Genomic DNA, 25,750 nt, shown 5'->3' with positions numbered 1-25,750 from the left:
ATACAAAAAACAACCATAGCAGGGACTGAAATGAACCCATTAGCCTTGAACTGTAGATGATCAATCGTACTTACCAATAATCTCGTGCTGAAACTACTTTACAGTGCTGAAAGGTTCATCAAGTCTTGGGCATTGTTTTGTTGTGGTCTTAAAATATTGCTATAGATAGATGTTTTCTATTGAAAGAATTCCCTCCCCTCAAACAAAAACCCTGAGATAGCCACTAATCTATCATGTTGGACAGTGCCACAAAATCCAGATTTGGAGGTAAAAGGCCTCTATCAGAAAAGCTGAACTTCAATATCTTCCTGATTAAGAGAAACTATAGAGAACAGATCAATTTGAAAGTGTTGGATTGCCATGGAGGCAGCCAATGACTGCTATCCTGTGAAACCTTTTCAGCCAGATAAAAAATGATCTGGAATATGCTTGTATGTATGGATGAAATCGGAACCTCCAAATGCCTCTGAGTTTCTAAACATTGGCTGGAAACTGTGTGCTCTAACCCACCCACAATTGAATGCAACTACAAACTCTGACCTACATAAATGGACGTCTGCAGCCTAAGTCACTGATTATCACCACTGCAGGGACATTGGCAGTCAACTCAGGTGCCACTATGGAACTCCCACCAGACAGGGGAAAAAATTGCTTTTTTGGGGAATATATGTGAGCCAGGAGCTTCCATTTCTTGGCTAGTTGCTGTATCCGCAGCATTATTCTGCTGAAATGATGTGTGGGACAATGTTGAGGGACCCAGACATTTCAAAGTTATGTTTCTAGAGTGTCTGCTGATTGTCTGGCATTGGTTGCCATACTTAATACAGATAATTCATCCATGTGTATCCATATTGAGGTGATATGGTGAAGAACAAGGCTTCTTTTCAGAACTGATTGAGTGAGTCACTTGATATTCAACTTAAGGTTTATGGTGTCATTGGAATAATTGAGTCAAACTCTCAACAATTGTTTTTTTTTTTTTTTTTTTTTTTTTTGTGTGTGTGTGTGAATGAGTTTAGACCTAATATGGTAATTATTTTACCTTGATATAGGTATGGTAATGATGCACCAGAGAAACATTTCCCTTTCACCGTAAATCAACCTTGGTCAGTGATGATCGTAAAACAGTCTTTGGGAATTCTAGCACTGCTTACTCATTTGATTGAATGTACCAGGTCCCACATGAGGCCACTGCAGAATGACTTGGCATCTTTTTGTCGCAGAGTTGTCAGGATGAGTCATATTGGCAGATAAGTTTTTTTTTTTTTTTCTTTCAGTCCTCTATCTATATGACCATAACATGTACCTCCCTTACAGGATGGGAAGCCGATACCCTAGACACCACACCACATCACATCACAGTACAGGGCAGGTGGTCAATTGAGGACTTCAGCCTAGATATCTGTGTACAGGAAGTCAATAGCTGAGACAGCCTGAATGTGTTACAGTATTTCCAACACAACAATCCAGACAGGTGATTCACCACACTATGTATAACTGGCTGAAATGAGGAGAGATTCATCCCCAACTTGAATAATACATTTATGACTGAATACACGTCAGTGGGAACACTCAGCACGTCAGGTGATAGTCTAGCAAAATGCTCAGTCAGTACTTGCAGACTATAATCAAATACATGGTAATTGAACACCTACTAAAGAAGGTGTTGCATGAGTGGGGCACTGACCAGAAGTGGCAAGACACATTTCTGCTTTTTGTTCTTTATTCTAGAACTGTTTTTCTTTTAAAAGGAACCAGATTAAGTCGGAGTCCAACTATTAGGATTAGGCTTGGTTTGAGAGATCTACAGGAAAAGTTTTTTCAATACCAGAGATTTCCCAGGTGGTCAGGAAGGACAGACACTAAACCATGTATATGAAGTTTGTTGCACTCACAAGCCCAAGATTTTGATGGTTTATGAATCTTAAGAACACGTCTGATGTTCCGCTTTAGAAGTTACTTCATCATGGCTTACTGTGCTTCTTGTAACAATATTACACCTGGAGCGTGGGTTACTGAATGTAGTAACACAAAAGGATGATGGACGGAGTGTTGAAACTTTTCAAACACTGACCCTCAGTCACATATCTCGGTGTAATCCATAGTTCTTTTGCTCACCATGCCACCCCAGTTTGGACCCAGCCTTATGCAAATCAGTCTTCCCCCCCTTCCCCCCATAGGAACAGTCCAGCCCGAACTGCCAGGCCAGGTCCTCTCTGGACCGGAAACAAGCATCCTGGGACCAGTTTCAGGGTATCACCATTCATCAGCCAGGCTAGTTCGAATCCAGTGGCACAATGAGCACGGGACCCACGTCTGGGCATAGCCTTCCCACTTACGGCAACTTTAGCAACACAAAAGGATGATGGACGGAGTGTTGAAACTTTTCAAACACTCACCCCCGTCACAGATCTGGGTTTAATCCATCGTTCTTTTGCTCACCATGCCACCCCAGTTTGGACCCAGCCGTACGCAAATCAGTCTTGACCCTGTTCCCCATGAGAACAGTCCAGCCCGAACTGCCATGCCAGGGTATGCCCAGATGTGGGTCCCGTGCTTGCTATGGCACCAGATTCATGCTAGCCTGGCTGAGGATGGGTGATACCCTGAAACCGGTCCCAGGATGGTTTTTTTTCTGGTCCAGGAAGGACCTGGCCTGGCAGTTCGGGCTGGACTGTTCCCATGGGGATCAGGGTTAAGACTGATTTGCATATGGCTGCGTCCAAACTAGAATGGCATGGCAAGCAAAAAAACTGATGGATTAAACACAGATCTGTGACTGGGGGGTGAATGTTTGATTTTCTCTGCATTCCGTCCATCATCTGTTTTCACTGAATGTAGGAGCCAGGCTTTTGAGGTTCTAGAATTTCAATATGTAGCAAGATATATGGCTATCCTTAAAGAAACTAGAAGTTACATTTGAAGATTAATTTACACTGAAGAGGAAAGGGGTTGTGGCATGGCATGCAGAGAGATCTCTCCTCATTACTGATCTGGGTAAAAGACTTATTTCAATTCCTACCACTTTGAGTGAAATATTTGGTTGGTACATTGTTGATGGTACTTTTTAGCAGCTTTATCGTCTTTATAAGAAAGAACAAACTTGTTTATTCAGAACTCCATTCCGTGTAGCTTTTCCTTGAAAGACTTGAAAGATGGATCCTGCAAAGAGGTTGCTGCCACCATCCTGGATTTCTATGCAGTTCTCATTAGGTCCGTGTCACTGACTTTTTAAAGGAAAACAGAAATACCAAATTAAAGAATTGGCCTTCTCAGTAGCAGTCTTAAAGTGATCGATTTGTTTAGGTGATTTCCCGAAGTTTGCTGGATCACCTTAAAAAAAACAAAAAAAAAACAACAAAAAAAACAATTGTACAGATTTATAAATACTGTTCGGTTCTCAGAACTCACACCACATCTTTACCAAAGGTAGGGTCACTGTACCATGTCACTTAAGCCATGGAGTTGCCAGCATTCTTTCCAAGCACTGAAGCCCCAGCTGTGATATTATTATATAGCCTTAGAACCCGCCGTAGCAGTCTATATCGGCCATTAAAAGCCCGTTCCAGCGTTAACGGCCTGAGCCAAAGGCGAGGGCCTCTAACAAGGGAGCGGGACTTTAATGGCCGGTATAGCCCAGCTACGAAGGTCTATAAGGCTATTGGAACATTCTGCCACTAGAGGGCAGAATGTTCTAATAAATAAAACCAAGTTCGCACGGAGCCCAAGGGGATTAAAATCCCCTCTGGCTCCGTGAGGCCTTTGTTCACAGCTGTTGCTGTGAACAAAACATTGGAATGTTGGAGCTCCAGAATTTTACCAGACATTAGAAGCCCAGAACACTCCATTGTCTCCAATGGAGCTCCCAACATTCCAATGTTCTAATATACTTTAGATTTGAGAAGACGGCAATGGAGAGCATTAGATGTGACTTTAGTTCAGAAAGCCTAACATTCACATAAGGGTAATATGATAATAGGGAACGGCATTGTCAGATGGATGGTGCCTAGCACTCGGAACAATGGCGTGTTTTACATGGACGATAACTCCATAGTACCTTTACTGCCAAACATAGCTCTATAAGATATATGTAACACCGTCTCATGGAGTTTCACCTGCTATCTTGTAAAGCATCAGTAAGGGGCAAAATACTTCCAAAACTTTACATTGACTTTCACCTTAGAGGTAATAACACTGTTGTGTTGTCTAGGCCTAGTATGTAACTTTATTCTAGTATTCACACTATAATACAAGTCTGTTACATGACAAACAGTAGTTTTTTGAGAATGTATCTATCGTGGACCCACGGTTCCTCTCTGTAGGTTCGAACGTAGAAAATACTGATTTCATGCTCTACTATGGAAGAGAAAAATATGATCCGAAAATGTCATACAAATATGTGGCATTGTGGACTTTTGCTTGATGTCCTTGTGAGCGCTCTATACACTATATATTGCATTTTTTAATTTTGGAATGACCAGATATTCTGACCCCAATCGATAGATAGGGTAATAGGATACAGGACCCAAATTTACAGCGGATAGAAGTTTTATTACTCCTATTAAAGGTAACATATTGTATTAATTGGCAACTTTAATTTATATTAAAGCACTTAAAATTGCAAAGGTCTGGGGTCTGAAGCACATGACTCTTGATTCACAAAACTTTTTTTGTTAGTAAGTCTGCCTTACTCCTAACTCGGGTGCAGCGTACGCCTGGATTTCCTCTACAGGATCATGTTTGTTTTGTTGGTATATGGGGAACTTGTCCTGACTCGGGCCCTGCTATCTGGATAGACTTGATGTTGTTTCCGTTGTTATCCCTTATTGCTGTTTGATTGAGGTCCATCTGATTCTGCAAAAGATGACCAGCAACCTCCTGACCAAGTATGTAACTTTATTTCCACACAAGGTTGTTGCCTCTTTCGGCCCCCTGTTAAACATACCCCTGCCACAACTGTATTGTTTTCTCATTGGCTAGAAATTGAAAGAGCTTGATTCATGTATGTTTTGACCTGTGAATCAAATTCTTATCTGCATCAGTCTTCTCTGGTGTATAGTGTACTTTCCTTTGTATTTTATTTTTTCTGTGTTTTGTTTATGTTCAAATCAGAGCTATTGACATGCATTGTGAGTAGAATTCCCATGGCATCTACAGCATTGATATGCCTGTTTTATGTTGTGGACTACCTTGACAATTTACTCTAAATACATTTTGGGAAAAAATCCAGTGTTCCATCAACAGGAAAAAGCGTTGTGTGGCTGGCCCAAGGAAACAAACTAATTTGCTCAGAAGTGGTAAAATAGGAAAGCCCAGACCACAGCCCAAGTTAGCAACCTACCCAGTAGACATCTTCAGAAGTGTAACGATTATTAAACTCAGTCACTAGCTTTTCAATCCTGAACTCGACAAAAGCACAAATATTTATTATAATGTGCTTTTAAGTATGCTATGCATGCTGGGCCATTTGAAGATACTAATAACTGGTTTTATAAAATACAACATAGGAATGGTTGGTTATGAAAAAACTGAGCCAATTTGCCTAAGTATTTATAAAATATCCAACTCCTCATCTTCTGAATTCCACCCATGTACCAGGAAATGTTTCCCTAGCAATAGCTCACAAGTACCTCCAGGTGATGCCATGTGGTTTGAGCCATTACGTTGCTTGCCAAGAATGTGCTGACACCAGGACGTAGAAGTCACCATCTAATATCGGTTTTGGCTTTTTCTAGCGTCATTGATCAGGATCCAGAGCACTCTTTGTGCTTTACCAACAAACTTCCTCAGTGTTCAACAGCAATCAGACTAAATGTCTCCTAAGGTTTTGGGATTCACAACCTGTCACTGTAGAACAAAGTGCGCATCATGACCTCTTCATCTTGTGCCTTGGCTCCATAATAGACTGCAACTCCTGCACCTCCGTTTATCTCCTTTGGGTAAATATTTGAATGGGGAACAATATCCCAAGAGTTCCTGACACAAAAAACACAAAATGTCACAGGAAGTGAATGGCTTCTTTTTTTGTCAAGGTAATGGTCCTTCTGCCAGGACTGTAGACCCTATGCTGTTCCCCAATGTCAGTCTTGTTATCTTCCAGGCCACTTTTGATATTAAAGAGGATGAAATCGGGGTTCCTGAATCCTTCTGCCAACAGTGCACGGGTTGAGGCATTTCATAAGTCCATGCTAGGCATATTCGGGATGGCCCCTCTTCCCTTTGGGCTACTCCCCAAGGGTGCGACTAGAACCTGCAGGAATGGCAATTCCAGTGTCTCTAGCCCTGTTGGATGCTATCTTCATTACCACAGGCTCCGGCCTCATTGCTGAAAAAGCAAATGCTTTCCAAGATGCAGATCCATGTAGCTTTGCATTTGTTTTTGGTGTCATCTTTGCCATTGCTCTTGACTTTGAATGCAACACTGCTTAAATCTTCTAAATTGGCATACAGTATCTGGACAGTGGTGAGAAAGCAGATCACTCATTAGAGTGATTCAGAAACAGTGGTGCACTCCTGCCCATGGCCTATCAGGCAAAATAGTTCCAGCAACAGTATAGAAGGTTTCAGTGCTTCTCTAGGGAGGAACACTCCTGTCATTGAAAGCCATTACAACTGTTCCAAGCAGCTTAGCAGAGGTATTGCTTTCTTTGGGGGGGAGTGGAGGGATGCTATCAACAGAAGAAGCAACTCTGTTGGGAGACTATCAAGATGATTCACAGGGTCATCCAGTTTATCTCCAGGACTGCGCCCTATCCTCCTGTCTTCCCCTCCAACCAACCCTACCTCTACAAGATCCCCTTCACAAGATCTCCACTATCTTGGAGGTGGAAGTTCTTCCCCTGCTGGAGAAAGGTGCCATATAGAGTTGCACTTGAGCAAATGAGCATGGGATTTTACTCTTTAGTTTTTGGTCCCCAAGAACGATGGAGGCCAAGACCCATCCTGGACCTTCACCTCTTGAACCTGTTAATTCAACAGGACCAGCCCACCCTGATCCAGGTTCTGTAGCCCCTCAATTGAGATTGGTTGGTGTCTCTGCACCCCCAGGATGCCTTTCTTCCATTTGCCAATTCTACCTGTTTGCAGGTACTTCTTGGGGTTTACTTCGATGTATCAGCATTATCTGTTTGTGGTTCTGTCATTTAGTCTGATGACTGCACTGCAAGGGTTCATCAAAATGCTTGCAGTGGTGGTGCCTGTGGCTTCGATACGGAGGGCAGAAGTCCATGCATTTCCATACATGGTGCCTGGTTGGTGAAGAGGGGTCTCATGTGCTAGTCAGAACATCTTTAGTGCACCGTGACCATTATGCACAACTTGGGCTTTACCATTCATGCCCTGATGGCTTCCTCGTTCTCAAGCAGAGACTTGCCTTCATGTGTGCAGTGCTAGATATGGTCTGTATGTCGGCTTTCCCTCCGCTGAGGATTGCAGATAATGGAGATATGATTCAAGTATTTCTAGTTCAGATCCCAGTTCTGCAAGTCCTACATTGGATGGGCTTGATGGCCTCTTGCATTCTGTTAGTGCTATATTGAGGAAACCGGACTCCAGTGGAGTCTTCTGCTAAGGTGCTGATTTATGACTCATTAATATCTGAGCTTTACTGGTGAATGTACCCTCTGCAATCTTTGGTTGGGTTGTTCCAAGACCTGGCTGAAATCTCTCAAGACCTGGTTGTTCGAGCAGTAGCAGCACCTTATTGCCCCCCCCTTCTCGCCCTCCCCTCCTCAGCGCCTTGAGACCCTCACGGGTGAGTAGTACGCTTTGCAAATCCCTTATTGATTGACTGATTGATTTCCATCAGCCCTCTGCAGTTGCAGGGTTTTGTGGATACCTTCTCGTGGGGGCTAGGTGCTCCTATGGCTGACATCAGTGTAGAGCCTGTTGTCCCGGTGGTAGCCATATCCATGCGTGAGTGGTTCAAACTGCTAGTGGTTCACCTTGGGAGGAAGTTGTTCCTTTTTGGTCTTTGGGTCCACCAGCAGATTCCTTTCTATCTACCCTACTCAACTGTGTGTTGGTGCTATTATTTATAGGATCCCAATGTATAAAGTGTGTTACCTACTGTTATTGTCCCAGTTATATGCTCTGTGTTCCTCTCTGCACGCCACGACAGGACGTGGCAAATGTTCCGGGAAACTAACAATGTATACATCCCAGTGTTGTCCCAACCTGTGTCAATTAAGCTATGGCTGAAGCTGAATGGCGCCACCTGGTGGCTTGCTAAAGCTATTGCTGGGTAAAAAGTTTCCAGGTCCAGTCTGTCGCTTATAAGCTATTCATTATGTAAGGAATCTGTGGGAAGTTATAGTATCCACTAGAAATATCATTACTGAAGGCAAGAACTATTTTGTTAGGAAAATGTTCATTACCAAAAGAGAATAAGAGATGTTCTGAGTTAAAACGTGTTTGAATTCAACCATTGTGGTAAGGTGCGAAATGTCTACACTGTTGCACATTGTACTGCAACTGATTAATGTGGAACTCATGTTTTTCAAAGGTTGTATGTCTCAATATTATTGCCCAAATACAATCTAATAAAAACAGCATAGCCTAAATTAAGGTTTCAAAAATTGCTCGATTTGTGCAATGTTTGTGTAAAATATATTTAGAGGATAGTATTTTTATTTGACGACATTTATGCAGCAATAGTGTGGTACCATATTTCAAATGAATATGCTGACCTTAAATGTTTGCAAGTATTAGCAAGCCAGAAAAAACATTTGTACATTTACCGTTTTACTTCCTTGTTGCTGTGTTAGATGTTTCCTGCATGTGATCCTCAAACGTTGACAAGGGCTTCAGGTTCAGACTTTTAAGAATCATCTTTCTAGTTAGAAACTGCAGGCGCTTTTCATAGCAGGCAAATCTTTTTACTGTAAGAGCTTTCTTCCAATAGGTGAAGACTTTCTCCTTTCTTCAAGACCAACTATCCTCTCCTTTGAGACAAGGAGACTGAAAAATGATACTGCTAATGTATCAACATACAAGTGTTTTATTTGTATTCTCTTTGTAAAAAGTCTCGGATGTGGATTGTCATGCAATACTTATCCCAGTTCTTTTTAGGCCTCATGTCCAAACATTTGATGCCCTTCGCGTGTCATTCGGAATGCTATGACTGGGGCAAGTCATAAAAACTTAAGGATGAAAAACTAAGATGGTAACTTTCAAGTGTCTGCAACAGTCCCTTTCATTTTTGAAACTGGACCAGAGTTTCCTCCATTGCACCTTTCAGCTTCCATCAGCTCAGCAATGAAATTGTGACGAGTGGAGGTAATAGCAGATTCACACATCAACGAATCTGCTCCCATGCATGTGGCAGGTAAAAGAAGCCTTAATGCTGCAGGCGAACCTCTAATATCGGCACCTAATTTCCTCTCTAAGGGCCATATGTACGAACACATTTTCCCATAGACACAGAATGGGCAAAACTGCTTGCTACATCTGGCCCCAGGGCCTAAAAATAAATGCATTAAAAGTCCAGTTGAGGTCAGTGGCGGTGGGGTAGTATCGAGCCTGTAGCCCTGTCCCTTTAAAATGAGTTTGCTACATCTTTCGGTTCAGCGATACTGCAGATTGTGTTAAATTAATTTGGTATAGCGCACGAATCACCCCGGAAGGGGTATCTCAGCGCTCCTAGGTGTAGTGACCGGGATTACAAGCTAAAAGTGTGATCTTGAGTAATTTCCTAAGGTGCTCATAATCTGTACTGCAAATTAGTTTTAAGAAAATCTCACCATGGACCTTCTTTTTGTCTCTTTTAAGGAACTTTGTTTTTGATGAATTTGCTGACTGCCATAATATACAATCAGTTCAGAGGTTACCTGCTGGTAAGTTGAATGTTTTTATTGCTATCCATTTGATACACCGTACTAAATATAGGATTACAGGTTAGTGATCATGACAAACAACTGCTTGGGTAGGGTTTCACTGAATTACTGTCTTATTTCCTTCTAAACATTTTGTGATAGTGTGTGATTGATGGTATGGTTGAAAGGCCCTTGAGGGATTTAGCTAATCCTGGTAGCCCATTGAGCCACATCCTATGGAAACCAGAGAAGGCCACCCTTGGCTGAGGCCATATCTCCCAGTGTTGCATATATATATTAACATTGAGCTAACGTCCATTAAATGCAATCGATGGAGGTGGTGCAGTGGTAGAGGATGAGAGGTGGAGATGGAGAAATAGAGGGAGAGAGCTATAGGGAGCGACATAGAGGTAAACATCTAGAGGTAAATTGCTTGTAATGGACATTGGCTCATAACCGCCAGAGCTGCAATCTGTGAAGTTTGACTTGAAGACTATGTATATTGTTAATTTCATATAGCCAGTGCCACAAATTCAGTAATATGTTGTTGCATCAATATTAGGCTTTATTATAAACAGCATTGTTTAATAACCATGTGCCATGCCATGTATTTCTTGCCCACTGAAGCAGAAGGATCCCTAATGAGGGGAAAGGACTATATATTTTTCTTTCAACTTTATTTTCTTTTTATAGTGCAAGAAAACACAATAACTGTTTAAGGTGCAATTGCTACAGATTCAGGAGGATTAAGAAATTACAGTAGAAGTAATAATGGTATTCTGTCACTGGAACTCCTTGCCCAGCCAGCCCATCTGCTCCTGGAATGGGGCAAGTTATTATCTCAAATCATTCTCTCAGATCTACCTTGAGCTGTTACTATGTACTCTTGCTATAATCCCTAAACCTTCTCCCATTTTTTAGGGCTCCCCCTCCCTTTGTAAACACACCTTTCGGCAATCGTCCATGTCTTTTCTTCCTGCTTCTTTCTCTGGTGGGGTGTTTGCTCCCCATAGTCTGACAATTTTGCCTGGCCACCATCAGACTAAAGCTACAGAATATTTTGTATCTACAGGTTCACTTTTTGTTCTGTGGGGACCTCTGCAGCACTCTCTCGGTATGATCTGGCTGAGGGCATAGTGAGTGTATGAAGGAGCGGGTCATCTTGTGGCATCTGTCAGACCCAGACTTGCCAAACTTTTGGTTCCCTGGTGTAGTAAGCTTCATGTGGGGATTCTTAATTGTACATAGATTCTACCTTGATAGCTACTTCTCTCAGGGTTTTAGGGGGTTGGAATGGATCCTAACATTATGTTCGATGGCATCTGTCGCTGTAGATACGCATGTTCTGCAATAGCTCGCCATCTGGTGTTGGGCCGGAGTGTTACAAGTTGTTTTTCTTCGAAGAAGTCTTTCGAGTCACGGGACCGAGTGACTCCTCCTTTTGTCTCCATTGCGCATGGGCGTCGACTCCATCCTCGATTGTTTTTTTTCCGCCATCGGGTTCGGACGTGTTCCTGTCGCTCCGAGTTTCGGAACGGAAAAAATAGTTAATTTCGGAAGATTTTCGTCGGTATTGTTGCGTTCGGGATCGGCGTACTTAGATTCAACACCGCATCGAAGATCGAAGAGCTCCGGTGCCCTTCGGGGTAGTTTTTCGATCCTCCGTCGGGGCCTGGTCGGCCCGACCGCGTGCTGAGGAACGCCGATGGAACGGACCCCGTTCCGTTTCTGCCCCAAATGCCACAATAAATACCCCTACACAGACCAACACTTGGTCTGCAACCTGTGCCTGTCACCTGAGCACAGCGAAGACACCTGCGAGGCCTGTCGTGCGTTCCGGTCCCGAAAAACACTCCGAGACCGTCGAGCCAGAAGACTTCAAATGGCGTCCGCACCGACAGCCCAACGGGAGTTCGAGGAACAGGAAGAGGAAGGTACCTTCTCGATCCAAGACTCAGACTCCGAAGGATTCGACGATACACAAACCGTGAGTAAGACGTCGAAAACCACACAAAGAAACATTTACAAGGCCCAGGGGACGCCACTGCCACCAGGCCATGGCTCAACCCATAAAATCGGTGACCGACCGTCGGCACCGAAAAAGGCCCAAACAGTGCCGAGATCGTCCGACTCCGGTCGAGACACCGGCACGCAGCCTTCTCGGGACCGAGAAAGTGCTGGAGACAAGCCTCGACACCGAGATGCCGGTGTGGACACGGCTCGACGCCGAGACAGCGGCACCGAAACAGATCGACGCCGAGAGGTTTCGGCACCGAAAAGGAAAAAAGTCACCTCGGAGCCGAAAAAACACGCAGACACAGTTTCGACGCCGAAACAAACTGCAAGCGACCCAGCTTCAGGCTCTTATACAGAAGAGCACTCGCTAACCTCCCAAATGCAGAAGCATAGGTTTGAGGAAGAGCTACAAGCAACTGATGCGGACCATACGCAAAAGCGTATCTTCATTCAGCAGGGGACAGGAAAAATAAGCACCCTTCCCCCCATTAGGAGAAAGAGAAGGTTGGAGTTCCAGGCGGAACAAGTACCACAACCAAAAGTGGTGAAAAGAGTTACACCACCACCCTCTCCTCCGCCCGTGATTAACGTTTCACCAGCACAAACGCCATCACACTCCCCAGCTCACACCACCATGAGCCAGGGTGACCAAGACCAGGACGCATGGGACCTATACGACGCCCCAGTGTCAGATAACAGCCCAGAGGCATACCCTACAAAACCATCTCCACCAGAAGACAGCACCGCGTACTCTCAGGTGGTGGCTACAGCAGCACAATTTCACAACGTAAGCCTCCACTCAGAACAGGTCGAGGATGATTTCCTGTTCAACACACTCTCCTCCACCCACAGCTCCTACCAAAGCCTGCCTATGCTCCCTGGTATGCTCCGGCACGCAAAAGACATATTTAAGGACCCGGTCAAAAGTAGGGCAATCACACCAAGGGTGGAAAAAAAGTATAAGCCGCCTCCTACAGACCCGGCTTTCATCACAACACAGCTGCCACCAGACTCTGTTGTTGTAGGAGCAGCTAGGAAAAGGGCCAACTCTCACACATCTGGAGATGCACCACCCCCAGATAAAGAAAGCCGCAAGTTTGATGCAGCTGGTAAAAGAGTCGCAGCACAAGCTGCAAACCAGTGGCGCATCGCGAACTCCCAGGCACTACTTGCGCGCTATGACAGAGCCCACTGGGACGAGATGCAACATCTCATTGAACATCTGCCCAAAGACTTCCAAAATAGGGCAAAACAAGTGGTTGAGGAGGGACAGGCCATCTCCAACAACCAGATCCGCTCCTCCATGGACGCTGCAGATACAGCTGCACGGACAATTAATACATCTGTAACTATCAGAAGGCATGCATGGCTCCGAACGTCTGGATTTAAACCAGAGATTCAACAAGCAGTTCTCAATATGCCTTTTAATGAAAAAGAACTGTTCGGTCCAGAAGTGGACACAGCGATTGAGAAACTCAAAAAAGATACGGACACTGCCAAAGCCATGGGCGCACTCTACTCCCCGCAGAGCAGAGGGAATTACAGCTCATTCCGTAAAACGCCCTTTCGAGGGGGGTTTCGGGGTCAAAGCACACAAGCCAGCACCTCACAAGCCACACCGTCCAGTTACCAAGGACAGTATAGAGGAGGTTTTCGGGGACAATATAGAGGAGGGCAATTCCCTAGAAATAGAGGAAGATTCCAAAGCCCCAAAACCCCTACTACTAAACAGTGACTCACATGTCACTCACCCCCTCCACACAACACCAGTGGGGGGGACGAATAGGTCATTATTACAGAGCATGGGAGAAAATCACTACAGACACTTGGGTTCGAGCAATTATCCAACATGGTTACTGCATAGAATTTCTACAGTTCCCTCCAAACATACCACCAAAAGCACAAAATTTAACAACACACCATTCCAATCTCCTAGAGATAGAAGTGCAGGCACTATTGCAAAAGAATGCAATCGAATTAGTGCCAAACACACAAATAAACACAGGAGTTTACTCACTGTACGTTCTGATACCAAAGAAGGACAAAACACTGAGACCAATCCTAGACCTCAGAGTAGTCAACACTTTCATCAAATCAGACCACTTCCACATGGTCACACTACAAGAAGTATTGCCATTGCTAAAGCTGCACGACTACATGGCAACTTTAGACCTCAAGGATGCTTATTTCCATATACCAATTCACCCATCGCACAGGAAATACCTAAGGTTTGTATTCAAAGGAATACATTACCAATTCAAGGTACTGCCTTTCGGATTAACAACCGCACCAAGAGTCTTTACCAAATGTCTAGCGGTAGTCGCTGCACACATCAGAAGGCAGCAAATACATGTGTTCCCATATCTAGACGACTGGCTAATCAAGGCCCATTCGTTAATAGAGTGCTCAAATCACACAAATCATATCATACAAACCCTCTTCAAACTAGGGTTCACCGTCAATTTCACAAAATCCAAGATTCGGCCACGCAAGGTACAACAATACCTGGGAGCCATAATAGACACATCAAAAGGAGTAGCCACTCCAAGTCCACAAAGAATTCAAAATTTCAACACCATCATACAACGCATGTATCCAACACAAAAGATACAAGCAAAGATGGTATTACAACTCCTAGGCATGATGTCATCATGCATAGCCATTGTCCCAAACGCAAGACTGCACATGAGGCCCTTACAACAATGCCTAGCATCACAGTGGTCTCAAGCACAGGGTCACCTTCTAGATCTGGTGTTAATAGACCGCCAAACTTACCTCTCGCTTCTGTGGTGGAACGACATAAATTTAAACAAGGGGCGGCCTTTCCAAGACCCAGTGCCACAATACGTAATAACAACAGATGCTTCCATGACAGGGTGGGGAGCACACCTCGATCAACACAGCATACAAGGACAATGGAACGTACATCAAACAAAACTGCATATCAATCACCTAGAACTTCTTGCAGTTTTTCAAGCACTAAAAGCTTTCCAACCAATAATAGTTCACAAATACATTCTCGTCAAAACAGACAACATGACAACAATGTATTATCTAAACAAGCAGGGAGGGACGCACTCCACGCAGTTAAGCATGTTAGCACAAAAAATTTGGCATTGGGCAATTCACAACCAAATTCGCCTAATTGCACAGTTTATACCAGGGATACAAAATCAACTCGCAGACAATCTCTCTCGAGATCACCAACAGGTCCACGAATGGGAAATTCACCCCCAAATACTGAACACTTATTTCAAACTCTGGGGAACACCTCAGATAGACTTGTTTGCGACAAGGGAGAACGCAAAATGCCAAAACTTCGCATCCAGATACCCACACAAACAATCCCAAGGCAATGCCCTATGGATGAACTGGTCAGGGATATTTGCTTACGCTTTTCCTCCTCTCCCTCTCCTTCCTTACCTGGTAAACAAACTCAGTCAAAGCAAACTCAAACTCATATTGATAGCACCAACTTGGGCAAGGCAACCCTGGTACACAACGCTGCTAGACCTATCAGTGGTACCCTGCATCAAATTGCCCAACAGGCCAGATCTGTTGACACAGCACAACCAAAAGATCAGACACCCAGATCCAGCATCGCTGAATCTAGCAATCTGGCTCCTGAAATCCTAGAATTCGGGCACTTACAACTTACCCAAGAATGTATGGAAGTCATAAAACAAGCAAGAAGGCCATCCACCAGGCACTGCTATGCAAGTAAATGGAAGAGGTTTGTTTGCTACTGCCATATTAATCAAATACAACCATTACACACAACTCCAGAACATGTAGTGGGTTACTTGCTTCACTTACAAAAATCTAACCTAGCTTTCTCTTCCATTAAGATTCACCTTGCAGCAATATCTGCATACCTGCAGACTACCTATTCAACTTCCCTATATAAAATACCAGTCATTAAAGCATTCATGGAGGGCCTTAGGAGAATTATACCACCAAGAACACTACCTGTTCCTTCATGGAACCTAAATGTTGTCCTAACTAGACTTATGGGTCCACCTTTTGAACCCATGCACTCCTGCGACATACAGTTCCTAACCTGGAAGGTGGCATTTCTCATCGCCATTACTTCCCTGAGAAGAGTAAGCGAGATTCAGGCGTTTACTATACAGGAACCTTTTATACAACTACACAAAAATAAAGTCGTCCTAAGGACCAATCCTAAATTTTTGCCAAAGGTTATTTCACCGTTCCATCTAAATCAAACAGTGGAACTTCCGGTGTTCTTTCCACAGCCAGATACCGTAGCTGAAAGGGCACTACATACATTAGATGTCAAAAGAGCATTAATGTATTACATTGACAGAACAAAGAACATCAGAAAGACTAAACAACTCTTTATTGCATTTCAAAAACCTCATGCAGGAAACCCAATTTCAAAACAAGGTATAGCCAGATGGATAGTTAAATGCATCCAAATCTGCTACCTTAAAGCTAAACGACAGCTGCCCATTACACCAAGGGCACACTCAACCAGAAAGAAAGGTGCTACCATGGCCTTTCTAGGAAACATCCCAATGCAAGAAATATGTAAGGCAGCCACATGGTCTACGCCTCACACATTCACCAAGCACTACTGTGTAGACGTGTTATCCGCACAACAAGCCACAGTAGGTCAAGCTGTATTAAGGACATTATTTCAGACTACTTCCACTCCTACAGGCTGATCCACCGCTTTTGGGGAAATAACTGCTTACTAGTCTATTGCAGAACATGCGTATCTACAGCGACAGATGCCATCGAACTGAAAATGTCACTTACCCAGTGTACATCTGTTCGTGGCATCAGTCGCAGTAGATTCGCATGTGCCCACCCGCCTCCCCGGGAGCCTGTAGCAGTTTGGAAGTTACCTTCAATTATTTATATATGTATCATCTCAACCTTAAATAAGTGCATACTTAGTCACTCCATTGCATGGGCACTATTACTACAATTCAACTCCTACCTCACCCTCTGCGGGGAAAAACAATCGAGGATGGAGTCGACGCCCATGCGCAATGGAGACAAAAGGAGGAGTCACTCGGTCCCGTGACTCGAAAGACTTCTTCGAAGAAAAACAACTTGTAACACTCCGGCCCAACACCAGATGGCGAGCTATTGCAGAACATGCGAATCTACTGCGACTGATGCCACGAACAGATGTACACTGGGTAAGTGACATTTTCATTTCTAAGCAGTCTTGGACCCCCTGAGGAGGCTTCGCGGACCCTCAGGGGTCCCCGGACCACAGTTTGGGAACCACTGATGTAGGCAATTCGCTACCGCCTCCATGTAAATGTTCCTCTAGCCTTTCCTAGGCCTTTCATGCAGCAGCTGCACAATCCATTATGTTACCTTCACCATCTATTAGGACTTGCAGTTTGGCCTCTGTTCATAGACCCCCAGCTTTATCACTGATGATTCCTCATCCCTCTCTGAAGGAGCCTCGCAACAGTAAAATACAGTCCGTTGTGGAGGACACCAAGTTTGTGGGGATTGTCAATGTAACCAATCCATTTGTAAAAATATTTTAATAACTATACCTGCGAGAGACCATTTGCAAACATTCTTTGTCAAATTCCACTGAGCACTTGCCCCAATGTCATATTGCGTAACGCATTCCAATTGAAAAACACGTGCAGCGAGGCCATGCAGTCGCCGTTGAGCAGCAGCCCACATTTACTGTGGTGTGTTTTTTAAACTGTTCGCGTGTTCAGCTTCGCAAAGGACCCACTTGATTTCTGCAAATGACAGCAGATCTTTGCCCCCGTCTCTTCTCGCACTGCCCAAGGTCCGCTATTGCAAATATTAGGTAAACAGTTCAGGGCCGATATTGAGCCTTCCCAGCTATGTCAAGGTCGCATGCCCTTGAAAATGTTTGGCGACATTGCAAGATGTTATGAACTGACACCAACTAACATGAGATCTTGTATCGGTGAGGCACTTTTGCAAGGCCACTAATGCCTAAACAAGATTTGTAATCCTTCTAAAGTGTTTATTCCAGTGACAGTGTTGGTTGGGCAAAGGACCTACCACCACCCCTTTACCCTTGCAAAAAAACTCCAGAAGCATACATTTATATCTGTGCAGATGAATCTGTTGTAACTTTTCAATCTAGAAAAGAACAAGCAGCTTTTGAACTTCCCACATTTGAATCTATAAATAGAGTGGACTTTGAATAATCAGCGAATTGTCTAGTTTGTGGACATTCTTTTTTTAAATCTATTTTCACATTGAATGTTTTTTGTTAAACCAGCATACTACATGTAAGAACATGTTTATACACAAATCCGTTTCAGACCGTTTGCTCTCCCATTGCTTATTTTGATCTTTAGTACTTCTTCCTCCTTCATGAATGAGTGCGCCTGATCTTCCCTCGGTGGCTCTTTTGAGGGTGGTTCTCTTCTCTTTATTGCTTACAACAGATGGGAAGCTTTTAATGGTCAGTTTTCTAATGTGTATTTGCAGAGTTAGTCGAGGGATTGCGTAGATCTGAGATCACAGATGGATGCAGGATTTGTTTGAGCCAGCACATCTCAGGAACTGGGAGTGCCTCTTTGTAGCATTCTCTTCCATCTTTTTTTATCTTTTCTGTGTCATGGTCCGGTGGTGGGGGAAGGGTGTAGAACTGTTGTAAATTGGTGATCTCCCACATCCTAGAAGATATTTGAACCCCAACTGCAAGGCCACATGTCAGTTTGTTTCGGTGAACCTTTTCGTTACTCCTCCGTTGCTGTCTTGTGTCTTATTTTTTTTTGGGGGGGGGGGAGAGAGGTAAATTGTGTTAGCCAGCCGGCAACTCTGATGGTGGAAGTGGTATTCTATTGGAATTAGCATGGCAGATTTAAATTAGGATGCTAAATGACATCATTTTCATTTTTGGCTGCAGATGGAGACAGAAGGTAAATAGAAGTGCTTTAGTTGTATGCAAGGCCACTGGAATTATGTGGCGGGGAAGGACCAAATTATGAGGCAGGGTTGACCAATTTGTGGCACAGTCCAGTTATGAATTTACAGCACCAATAGCTCTAACTCAACCAAATGTGAGACCCTTTGCATTGCAAATGCATGTTTTGTTATCCTAATAGTAAATTATCTATTATTCACTATTAGTGTAATAATAAATCAAGTACAATTAGCTGGAATATGACCCTCTCTCACAGCTAAGGTAAGTAAAAAATTGTGTTTTTAAATTTATATTGTGTGCATGCGTGCAGTTGAGTATGTTTGTGAGAGAGTGTGTGTATTTGTGATTATGTGTAATCACGTGTGTGAATTGACGTTCATGAGCATGTACAAGTTATTGGTACTTGTATGCTTCAGTGTCCCTCGACTTGTATTCCCTTTTGAGTGATTATAGTGCCATCTCGCTCTTTTACTCCTAGATAGCTCCCAGTTTACTGATTACTAATGAGTTCCATTTTTTTAAGTCCCTGTAGGTTGCCCACATCTCTCAGTAGGTCCCCGTCTCATAATGGTGTTTCTTTCGTTCTTTCCTTTCTCGAAATAAAATATTTTGTTGCAGTTTTCCAGGCTTCTGTTACTGATGGTGTTTGGAGGAAAGAATTGTCACTTTCTTTCGGTATAGAACTGAAGGGGTGACCCCCTAGGGGCCGTCACATGCCTGTTGATCTGCAGAGGGTCCCTTTTATGGAGAGAAGGCCCATTTGTTGACCTCCATTAACTGTGAGGCCTAATAGTTTTGCTGTATGTCTAGTAAGGCTCTGCTCCACCATGTAACCCTGTTGTCAGCTTGTGTCACTATTCACACTGTTTCGTGTGAGAAATACTGCAATAGGTCACTGAAATATTAAGATCTGTCTTTGTTTCACTTTAACTTTTGGATTGTTGAGTCTTTTATACTGTCCGCTGCACATACCTGTCATGGCGAGCTGCAGTCCTAGCTGTGGTCTGGTCCTGCCTTCATTTTCGTGTTGCTTCTTGGTGAAATCCCTTGTGTGCCCCACCTCCTAACCCATTACCCTGGTCCACACCCTTTGAGTGGCCCAACTTGCCTGGGAAGAATAATCTAAGCTTGTGTTAAGTGTTTGCAATTCAACAAAGGAACGCAGCGAGTGAACCCGTTTTCCTTTTTCCTTCTATTTTCAGAAATCTGTTCAGGCTTCCCTTCTCAGAAGGCGCTTGGGAATAAGAGCTGCTTTCGAGGTGCTGTGCTGTCACCAAGAGGTTCTGGGGCAAGCCAATAACCATGTGTAAGTGGAAAATAAGTTTTATTCATAAGGGACATTTATTTGCCTTTCCAAACCACAGACCACTAAAGGTTTTTGTTAACTCTGCTGAAGGTGTACTCCTTGATTCCTCTTGCATCGAATCGTTTGTCATTCCCATCATGTCCTTCAGACAATAGCCCTATCTTCCTTTCTTCTCAATCAATGGCCATTCCTTGATTTTTCTTATCCAGTAATTAGCCACACATCTTCATCCATCTGCTGCAATTAATGACTTCTCAGTTTACCTCTTCCCGTCACTGGTCAGTTTGAGGTTTCCCTCTTTCAAAATCATGAACACTATCTTTTATATATAATCGACTCGAACTGTTCCCCATTCTCCCATCACGTGCACACCTGTTTTCCCACATAATTGTAACATATTCATTTTGCTTGTTTTAAATCATTGAGGTCTTCCTTGTTGAGTCTTTTTTTCTTCAAAGCACCACTAAATTTACACTTCCCTGAGCAATGGAGCCGGCATTCATTACTCCCCTTGCATTTTATTGGGCACCTTTTCATTACTCAGTCTGCCTCCTTTTTTTTTTTTTTTTTTTTTTTTGATCTTTCCTTCATGGCCCCTCTTCCTTTCATTCCCTTCAGAAATTTGGCGCTCAATTCCTGTGCCTTCAGTAGTCCCTAAACTCTCTCATTGACACAACTTGTCACTCTAATGCTTTGATGCTTGGACACTTGATTTATTTTTAACTATCATTATATGCTCTTTATTTTTACTACTTCTCTAATGGTTCTCTTCTTTATGCTGCACTCACTATACTCTTATAATCTTCTGTTCGATGGCATGTGTAGCTGCAGATACACATGCTGTGCACAGTCCGCCGTCTGGTGTTGGGCTCGGAGTGTTACAAGTTGTTTTTCTTCGAAGAAGTCTTTTCGAGTCACGAGACCGAGGGACTCCTCCCATTTCGATTCCATTGCGCTTGGGCGTCGACTCCATCTTAGATTGTTTTTTTTCCGCCATCGGGTTCGGACATGTTCCTTTTCGCTCCGTGTTTCGGGTCGGAAAGTTAGTTAGAATCTCGGAAAAAAACGTCGGTATTGTTTGCGTTTGGTATCGGGTTAGTTAAAACAAATCGACACCGAGTTTTGAAGAGCTCCGGTGGCCCTTCGGGGTTTTTTCGATCCCCCGTCGGGGCCTGGTCGGGCCCGGCCACGTGCGACTTCAAGGCTGATGGAACGGACACCATTCCGCTTCTGCCCAAAATGCCATAACAAGTATCCGTATACGGATCAGCATCTGGTCTGTAACTTGTGCTTGTCCCCCGAGCACAAGGAGGATACTTGTGAAGCCTGTCGAGCGTTTCGGTCGAGGAAGACGCTGAGAGACCGAAGAGCCAGGAGACTACAAATGGCGTCCACGCCGACGGGTCAAGAACGTTTCAAGGAGGAAGAACAAGCTTTCTCCATCCACGAGTCGGATTCGGAAGAACTCGACGCTGAAGGAACAACCAAAACCGTGAGTAAGACGTCGAAAATCAAGACTCTCGAGAAATCCACAAAAGCCCAGGGGACGCCACCGCCAACAGGCCATGGCTTAACCCGAAAACTAGGTGACTGATCCAAGGCACCGAAAAAGGGCATGCTGGTGTCGAAGTCATCCGACTCCGGTCGAGATACCGCCACACAGCAACCTCGGAGCCGAGACAGCGGCTCCGAGAAACTTCGGCACAGAGACAGCGGCACCGAAGAATTTCGGCACCGAGACACCACGCCGAAAACAAAGAAGGTTTCTTCGGAGCCTAAAAAGACTTCCGAAAAGGTTTTGGTTCCGAAACATCCAGCCTCGGAGCCGAAAACTAGTTCCTATACAGAGGAACAAGGATTAACCTCCCAATTACATAGATTTGGAGAGGAGCTTCAAGCTGTAGAGCCTGACTACACGCAAAGAAGGCTTCATATTCATGAGGACACAGGGAAGATAACCACTCTTCCCCCAATCAAGATAAAAGGAAACTTGCCTTTCAACAAGGGGACAAGCAACCACAGGCAAAGGTGGCAAAGAAAACAACCCCACCACCTTCTCCACCACCATCAACACATGCATCACCAGCGACAACTCCACCACTAATGCACTCACCAGCTCATACCACAATGAGTCAGGATGATCCCGATGCATGGGACCTCTACGATGCTCCAGTGTCTGACAATAGCCCAGACTCTTATCCTACAAAACCGTCACCAACTGAGGACAGTACATCCTATACACAGGTGGTCGCAAGGGCAGCCGAATTTCACAATGTCTCCTTACATTCGGAACCAATTGAGGATGACTTTCTCTTTAACACCCTATCCTCCACCCATAGCCAGTACCAAAGCCTTCCCATGCTCCCAGGAATGCTAAGACATTCAAAACAAATATTTCAGGATCCAGTTACAGGCAGAGCCATAACTCCAAGGGTGGAGAAAAAATATAAGCCACCGCCAACAGATCCAATATATATTACAACACAACTAACACCAGACTCAGTAGTTGTGGGATCAGCTCGTAAGAGAGCCAACTCTCATACCTCAGGCGACGCACCACCTCCAGACAAGGAGAGCCGCAAATTTGATGCTGCGGGAAAAAGGGTTGCAGCACAAGCAGCAAATCAGTGGCGTATTGCCAATTCACAAGCACTTTTGGCAAGATACGACAGGGCTCATTGGGATGAAATGCAACATTTCATCGAACACTTACCCAAGGAGTTCCAAAAAAGAGCGCAACAGGTGGTGGAAGAGGGACAAAGTATCTCAAATAATCAGATACGATCTTCCATGGATGCAGCAGATACAGCTGCAAGGACAATAAACACTGCAGTCACAATATGAAGGCATGCATGGCTGTGCACTTCTGGGTTCAAACCGGAAATCCAACAAGCTGTGCTCAATATGCCATTTAATGAACAGCAATTGTTTGGGCCGGAGGTAGACACTGCCATTGAGAAACTCAAAAAGGACACCAATACAGCCAAAGCCATGGGCGCACTCTACTCCCCGCAGAGCAGAGGCACATTTCGGAAAACACCTTTTAGGGGAGGGTTTCGAGGTCAACCCACAGAAACCACAACCTCACAAACAAGGCCTACTTACCAGGGTCCATATCAGAGGGGAGGTTTTCGGGGGCAATATAGAGGGGGCCAATTCCCAAAAAATCGAGAAATTCCAAGGCCCCAAAACCCCTCAAAATAAACAGTGACTCACAAGTCACACACCCCCATCACATAACACCTGTGGGGGGGAAGACTAAGCTAATTTTACAAACTTTGGGAGGAAATAACATACACTTGGGTCTTAGCAATTATCCAGCATGGTTATTGCATAGAATTTCACCAATTCCCTCCAAACGTCCCACCGAAATCACACAATATGTCAAAACAACATATAGATCTTCTAGGACTAGAAGTTCAAGCATTGCTACAAAAGGACGCAATAGAATTAGTACCAATTCTACAAAAAAAACACAGGAGTTTACTCACTGTACTTTCTAATACCCAAAAAGGACAAAACTCTGAGGCCAATACTAGATCTCAGAACACTAAATACCTACATAAAATCAGACCACTTTCACATGGTCACATTACAAGACGTAATCCCACTGCTCAAACAGCAAGACTACATGACAACATTAGATCTAAAAGATGCGTATTTCCATATACCAATACATCCTTCACACAGGAAATACCCAAGGTTCGTATTCCAAGGAATACATTACCAATTCAAAGTGTTGCCATTCGGAATAACAACTGCGCCAAGAGTTTTTACAAAATGCCTGGCAGTAGTAGCTGCAAATATCAGAAGGCAGCAAATACATGTGTTCCCGTACTTAGACGACTGGTTAATCAAAACCAACACGCTAAAACAGTATTCACAGCACACAAAATATGTCATACAAACCCTTCACAAGCTAGGTTTCTCCATCAACTACGCGAAGTCACACCTTTTGCCGTGTCAAACACAGCAATACTTAGGAGCAACCATCAACACGGCACAGGGGATTGCCACTCCAAGTCCACAAAGGGTTCAAACATTTCACAAGGTAATACAGGCCATGTATCCAACACAAAAGATACAAGTCAAAATGGTAATGAAACTACTAGGCATGATGTCTTCATGCATAGCCATTGTCCCAAACGCAAGATTGCACATGCGGCCCTTACAACAGTGCCTAGCATCACAATGGTCACAAGCACAGGGTCTACTTCTAGATCTGGTGTTGATAGACCGCCACACATACATCTCGCTTCTATGGTGGAACAGTACAAATTTAAACCGAGGGCGGCCTTTCCAAGACCCAGTGCCACAATAAGTCATAACAACAGATGCTTCCATGACTGGGTGGGGAGCACACCTCAATCAACACAGCATCCAAGGACAATGGGACATACATCAGAGACAGTTTCACATAAATCACTTAGAAATGTTAGCAGTATTTCTAGCGCTGAAAGCATTTCAACCCATAATAACCCAAAAATACATTCTTGTCAAAACAGACAACATGACAACAATGTATTATCTAAACAAACAAGGACGGACACACTCGACACAGTTGTGCCTCCTAACACAGAAAATATGGCATTGGGCGATTCACAACCACATTCGCCTAATAGCACAATTTATTCCAGGGATTCACAACCAGTTGGCAGACAATCTCTCTCGAGATCACCAACAAACCCACGAATGGGAAATTCACCCCCAAATACTAAACAATTACTTTCAAATTTGGGGGACACCTCAAATAGATCTATTTGCAACAAAGGAAAATTCAAAATGCCAAAACTTCGCATCCAGGTACCCACAAGATCAATCCCAAGGCAATGCTCTATGGATGAACTGGTCAGGGATCTTTGCGTACGCTTTTCCCCCTCTCCCTCTCCTTCCATATCTAGTAAACAGGTTGAGTCAAAACAAACTCAAATTCATACTAATAGCACCAACATGGGCAAGGCAACCTTGGTACACGACACTGCTAGACCTGTCAGTAGTACCTCATGTCAAACTACCCAACAAACCATATCTGTTAACACAACACAAACAACAGATCAGACATCCAAATCCAGCATCTTTGAATCTAGCAATTTGGCTCCTGAAATCCCAGAATTCAGACACTTACACCTCACACAAGAATGTATGGAGGTCATAAGACAAGCTAGGAAACCTACCACTAGACACTGCTATGCAAATAAGTGGAAAAGATTTGTGTATTACTGCCAGAATAATCAAATTCGGCCATTACACGCATCTCCAAAAGATATAGTAGGATATTTACTACATTTGCAAAAATCAAATCTAGCTTTCTCTTCCATAAAGATACATCTCACCGCAATATCAGCTTACCTACAAATTACTCATTCAACTTCACTATTTAGAATACCAGTCATTAAAGCGTTTATGGAAGGCTTAATGAGAATCATACCACCAAGAACACCACCTGTTCCTTCATGGAACCTCAACATTGTCTTAACAAGACTCATGGGCCCACCTTTCGAGCCCATGCATTCTTGTGAAATGCAATACTTAACGTGGAAAGTTGCATTTTTGATTGCCATCACATCTCTAAGAAGAGTGAGCGAGATTCAAGCATTTACCATACAAGAACCATTTATTCAAATACATAAAAATAAAGTAGTTCTAAAGACAAATCCCAAATTTTTACCAAAGGTTATCTCACCGTTCAACTTAAATCAAACAGTAGAA

The 25,750-nt window shown here is 43.8% G+C and overlaps 1 protein-coding gene across 1 annotated transcript in view; it reads left to right on the top strand.

Annotated features, from left to right (window-relative positions):
• TPCN2 (two pore segment channel 2) overlaps positions 1 to 25,750 on the top strand; it is a 235,845-nt gene that overhangs the window by 121,989 nt on the left and 88,106 nt on the right. The window contains exons 10-11 of the mRNA XM_069221908.1: positions 9,769 to 9,833; positions 19,938 to 20,041. Of these exons, the coding sequence (XP_069078009.1) occupies positions 9,769 to 9,833; positions 19,938 to 20,041 (169 nt within the window). The remainder of the gene's footprint in view (positions 1 to 9,768; positions 9,834 to 19,937; positions 20,042 to 25,750) is intronic.

This window comes from Pleurodeles waltl, chromosome 3_1 (assembly GCF_031143425.1).
Source record: "Pleurodeles waltl isolate 20211129_DDA chromosome 3_1, aPleWal1.hap1.20221129, whole genome shotgun sequence".
NCBI lineage: Eukaryota > Metazoa > Chordata > Amphibia > Caudata > Salamandridae > Pleurodeles > Pleurodeles waltl.
This window is presented reverse-complemented; position numbering and strand designations above follow the sequence as displayed.